At 36.4% G+C, this 5,325-nt stretch overlaps 1 protein-coding gene across 1 annotated transcript in view; it reads left to right on the forward strand.

The window, feature by feature from the left end:
- The first annotated feature begins 428 nt into the window (after positions 1–428).
- Positions 429–5,325, forward strand: part of CNIH4 (cornichon family AMPA receptor auxiliary protein 4) — a 6,893-nt gene continuing 1,996 nt past the window's right edge. Inside the window, exons 1-2 of the mRNA XM_009703741.1 lie at positions 429–509; positions 1,626–1,738. Of these exons, the coding sequence (XP_009702043.1) occupies positions 1,671–1,738 (68 nt within the window). The 5' untranslated portion in view covers positions 429–509; positions 1,626–1,670. The remainder of the gene's footprint in view (positions 510–1,625; positions 1,739–5,325) is intronic.

The raw sequence follows: 5,325 nt of genomic DNA on the forward strand, positions 1-5,325 counted from the left end.
TAAAAAAAAAAAAAAAAAGTAGATCTACTTCATAAAACTGCAGTATTTAGCTTTATTGTGAGGAGAGTTTAAAAAGTATATTAATTTTTTCTTCCTTTTAAGTTCTGGTTTCAAGTGTTGTAGTAATGACTCTGATACTAAAAATATCATGTTTGCCTACCTGGTCCATTTTAAGTGTTGAATTGAACTTTAGCACTTGTGCAACAGTTGCCCTTGGAAAACCATCATAAAATCCCTTGGCCTGATGATAAACTGTGGCCTAACTTCCTATGTAAAGTAGGAATGAGTTGTAACTAATTGAAATATGCTTTTGACAGATCAGGTGTAGAATAAGACAGTCTACACTGAGAGCAGAGTGCTCCCCCCCTAACTTACTGGACAAAAATAAAGCTCTGTGTATTGCAAGTCACCACACATTTTTTCCTTATCTTGGACTTCAGATAATTACGCTATCAGATTTGGAATGTGACTACATTAACGCTAGATCGTGCTGCTCAAAACTCAATAAAGTAAATTATTCTTCTTTGCATTTAATGTGCTTTAAGAAAACGGTCCTTCATCTTGGTATCACAAATAACAGGGGTGTAATGTATATCTAAAGAGCCTTGACTGGCAGTATTTTGCATGTATCCTTTATTTCAGTCTGCTTGCCTTTTTTGGATACCTGTCTTTCACCAAATTCAGTCACAAAAGGCTGTTCTGACCCGTGGTGCTCTGAGATGGGCTGCTACTCTCAATTCGTGGGACTGAGACTTAACTCTTCACAGAGCTCGAGTTCTGTGCTTTCGTTTTTGTAGGTGTGCCGCACCGAGGATGTCTACTCATGACTGAACTCTGAGATTTTTATAGCAACTTTCTGTGATGCTTCTATATAACTTCTAACCTCTCTTGAACAATAGAGAGTTTTACTGTGATAAGGAAAAGTACTGTTTTAACCAAGTCTGCTGCAAACTGATTTAATTAAATCAATGTGGCCTTCCTGCATGGGTATTCACTTTAATTTAAAGGTATTTTCTTTCTTAATGTAAGAGAGAATGCTATGGGATACTATCGAGCCAAAAATGTGTTACTGCCAGGGGCTGACCCAATTAACTGCCAGTTTTGATATTGATCAACTTTCTTATCTGTTCCAAGCCTGAGGGTGCTTTTATGTCCTGTGTCTGTGCAGATTTCAATTATCTGCTTCTCTCATTCCTAAATCCACTGCAGTGATTTCAAACAAGCACTGTATATTTTCTTAATGCTCTTTCTTAAGTGCTTGTGTAATATAGTTTTGTTCAAACAGCTGCGACAAGCACTGTATACTTTCTTAATGCTCTTTCTTAAGTGCATGTGTAATATAGTTTTGTTCAAACAGCTGCTGTGCTTCTTTAGAAATTTTTGTAATACTTGGATGAAGTACCTCTGTGGTAATATCTTAGCGTCTGATTTCTGGCTTACTTGTATGGAATCTATCATAAGGTATTAATTTCTCCACATTGTGATGAAATCGCATGATTCTGCTGTGAATTTTCTGTCTGAGTATTACATGATTAGAATTAGATTATAACTCCATATAGATCTCTTTTTCTGAAAGGAATTTACATTTGTGCATATAACTCTTTTCTTTTCTTCCCTTTTTACAGTGGGTGGTCCCTGAAGTGATTGGCCATGCTGTTGTAACTGTATTAATGCTTATTTCATTGCACTGGTTCATCTTTCTCCTTAATTTGCCAGTAGCAACATGGAATATATATAGGTAAGTGCAAAGGATTTTGTGGGGCTTTTTTTTTTTCACTGTTACTAGTTTAAGTGTAGTATGAAGGTAAATAATATGTTGTGATAAGATGTTGCAGTTGCGTTCTTGAGCTGCTAACAGTCTTCATGGATCTAACTAACATAAAAGTCTCCTCTCCTTACAATTAAAATTACAAGAAACCCAACAATGTAAAGTTTATGAAACTCTTGGCCTTTCCTTGCATTCTCTCTAGTGCCCGGGAATATTGATTTGTGAGTCATTCCCAAATTCATAGGAAATAATAGCATGTTAATTTGGATTATATAGTACTGCAAACGTAGTTGTTAATGTTTTTCATGCTGTGCCTCCATTCCTGATAGTGATATCAGCATAAAAATACTTAGGTCAGCATTGCCGATGGTTGTAAAACTATCAGGCTGTGGTGTTATCCACCACACCCTCCTTCATTTACTGTCTTGTCTCTCCTCATTTGCATTGTTTTTGGTCCCCCATCTTGCCTCCTTGTATTTGGAACGGTTTGTAGACTTTTCGTCTTGCTACAACTGTCATTGTTACTGGTCTTTGTATACTGGGCCGTCCACCACTTTGAAATGGTTTACTTATCAGTAGGGGTTTCTGTGTGGCAGCATTGGGACTGTCAGTTCAAAAATGTTCTTTTTATTTTGTATCATTTGATGTGCAGAGAGTTGAACCTTTACAGGTGTTATGCTAATGAAAACTGGGTGTGGATTGGTCACAAATTACCTGTCATCACTATACTACAGGAAGTCCAAAAGATCAAATGTTTAAGATACAGGTTTGAAAAGTTGGCTGTAAGTCTTGTTTACCTGAACCTGCTAGGGTTAACTGTTTGCAGGGATGTGTTGAGTTGCTGGTAAAATTAAACAAAAGGTTTCACAGCTCTCCTTAAAAAGAAGTTGAGGATCCCTTTACTGATAACCTTGCTATTGGGCAAAATAACCATGCATTTATCACCCTCGTGTTCTACAAAACTGCTAGCAAAGTCTTCAAATGTTTCTAAGCTGGAGTAACATGAGGCAGGATAAATTGTATGCTTAATAAACAAATGTTGCCTAAATGCATACACATAAGGATATTTGTAACATGAGGCAGGATAACTTGTATGCTTAATAAACAAACGTTGCCTAAATGCATACACATAAGGATATTTTTGTTTGGCCACCCGTATGTACAACTGTAGTACACACTGTTGCACAAAAAGACCGGTATTCCCTTTGCTACCTGCTGGCAAGTATGGAATTTGCATTTGATGTTTTGTTTAGGCTAGGCTGTTTCTACAGAGACACTAGGGAGAGAATGCATTTTCTTTGAAGCTGTGAAGATTTCTTGTACTGGTTACCCCTTTGCTGCTTCCTTTTGCTTACTTGTTAATGTTTAAAGTAACCACTTGCTGTCCCTTCTAAACCTGGTCAGAGAGAATTTTAGAAGATACAATTATTTCTATTTCCACCCTTCAGGCAGTAAGCTTTCACTGCTGCTTTGAATTGACACCTCTCATTTTATATTTGTCATACATGGGGTAGACACTCTGAATATCCTAAAATCCAGGATTGTTTCTGCAATTTTAGATGTGCAGTGTAGGCGATAAATGAATATGACAGTATGATACTTTGTCCTGCCACAAGAACTCAAAATGTTAAGCCTGTATTGCTAATCCTGCCTTCTTTCTGAAGATCAAGGAATTTCACCCACATTAATAGCCTTGACTATCCCATCTATAGTGAAGGAGTTAGAGGTCTGCAAAAATAAGTGTGTTGTTTAGCATTATAGAGGAAATTTGATGATTTGGGATAGAACTTGCATTTAACCCAATGTCCAATGGACAAAAGGTAAGGTAGTCACAAAAATGGACTGTAAAGCAGTTTGAATACACTGAAGAGAGGAGAAGGTGTCAATTACTAAACTAGGATTGAGTGGGAACAGATGAAGTGTGAACCGCCATTATCATGAGCTGCAAACTTCCAGCATCAGCTAAATGTGTTTGAATCTTTGTGTGTTATAGTACTTCAGGAACTAATTTCTGGAGTAAATGTTGCTGCATGTGAATTCAGAAAGTTTAAAGATTATCGTTCTACTCCAAGATGAGTACAGAAATAAAAATAGTTGTGTTGAGATTGAAGAAGTCTGTGCTTTGTAGTATATCTAATGAGAGAAAGGTAGGATAATAATCTCTTCCCCTTATTCTCTTTCCTTCAAAACCTGCTTAATCTTGATGAGTAAATGGCAGTTACAGGCAGTACTGGCTTAATTTACTAATTGTTTCAATGGCTTCAGTGAGAGTAGAGAGATTTTGTGTGAAACAGAAACAAATCAGAAACAAATCCCGGGGAGGATAAATTGGTCAAAAACAGCATCAAGGGAGACTTTCAAAGTTGCAGCATGTTTATTGTAACGTCCTACTAGCCCTTCTTATTCAGCATACTCAGCTGCTCATTTAGTTTGGTTTATTTTTTGCTGAATTTTGTAGTGTCTTACACAGTCTCCAGTGAGACGTAGTTTTGTCTTGCATTCTCTTTGTTTTAAAACTAGATATCGAAGCAGTTTATTTGAAAATTAATCATATTTCAAAATAGGTATTTTTTTAGTTCTTAAATATTTCTTAGATCTGCTAGTATGTAAAAGAAGCAGGAATTACAAATGACATGTTGCATGTGAGTAGACAAAAAGAAAGCAACTCTTAAAAAAAAAAAAAAAAGTGGAACACTTCCCGTTCTTCTTTTTTATATAGGCCTGCTTGAGACAATAGGTCGAAATAATGTGATTCTTGTAATATCTTGAAGTAGATCATACCCCTCCTAAAACTGAAGGAGTAGGGGGGAAAAAAAAAATAAATTTAAATACGGTGAAAATTCTGACCAAGACTTCCACATCCCTTACAAAATTGTGTAATCTAGAGGGAAATGTCCTGTTGCTGTGGCAGCAGCTTCCACTGAATGGAGATGCTGGGAGCACTAATGTGTATATTCATTAAAGCTGACAGTTTTCTTGTTCTTTGTGGTTTTGCTGCAGAAGTTTTTTGCTGTTTAGAGTACGACACCTGGCTTGAGTTGGGTTTGTCAGCATCTAGCATCGTTGTGTCCATGACTACAGTTCCTTAGATGTATAAAATAAGCTGTATTAGCTTTTGGGCCTCTTGGAAAAACTACCTCCCAGGTTCTGCAATTAAGTTGCATCATTTAAGTGTTATCATTCTTAAAAAGCAAAATTAATAAATACTACCTTTACAGGATTCATATCCTAGAGATAGAATAAAACTATATACTTTATTTCTAGGATCAATTGGTACAGGAAACTTGTGTTCTTCCTCTTATTCCAACAAAATGCATTACATTTCTAGTAAGTGGACAATAATTTGTATTACAATACTAAAAAATAGAACAATTGCTTAAAATTTCAATTACAATGTGAAATTCTCTTCAAAATGTATTTCACATGAACTGTTTCTAGTGGGACATAATTGTCTTTGTTATTAGTCAAATATGCTGCAGTGCTTTTTAATGCCTCTGAAAGAGACAACTACTGTGGTCTTAACTTTTTCGGGGGGGGGGGGGCGGGGCGGCGTCTCC

Source organism: Cariama cristata, unplaced genomic scaffold (assembly GCF_000690535.1).
Source record: "Cariama cristata isolate BGI_N322 unplaced genomic scaffold, ASM69053v1 scaffold137, whole genome shotgun sequence".
NCBI lineage: Eukaryota > Metazoa > Chordata > Aves > Cariamiformes > Cariamidae > Cariama > Cariama cristata.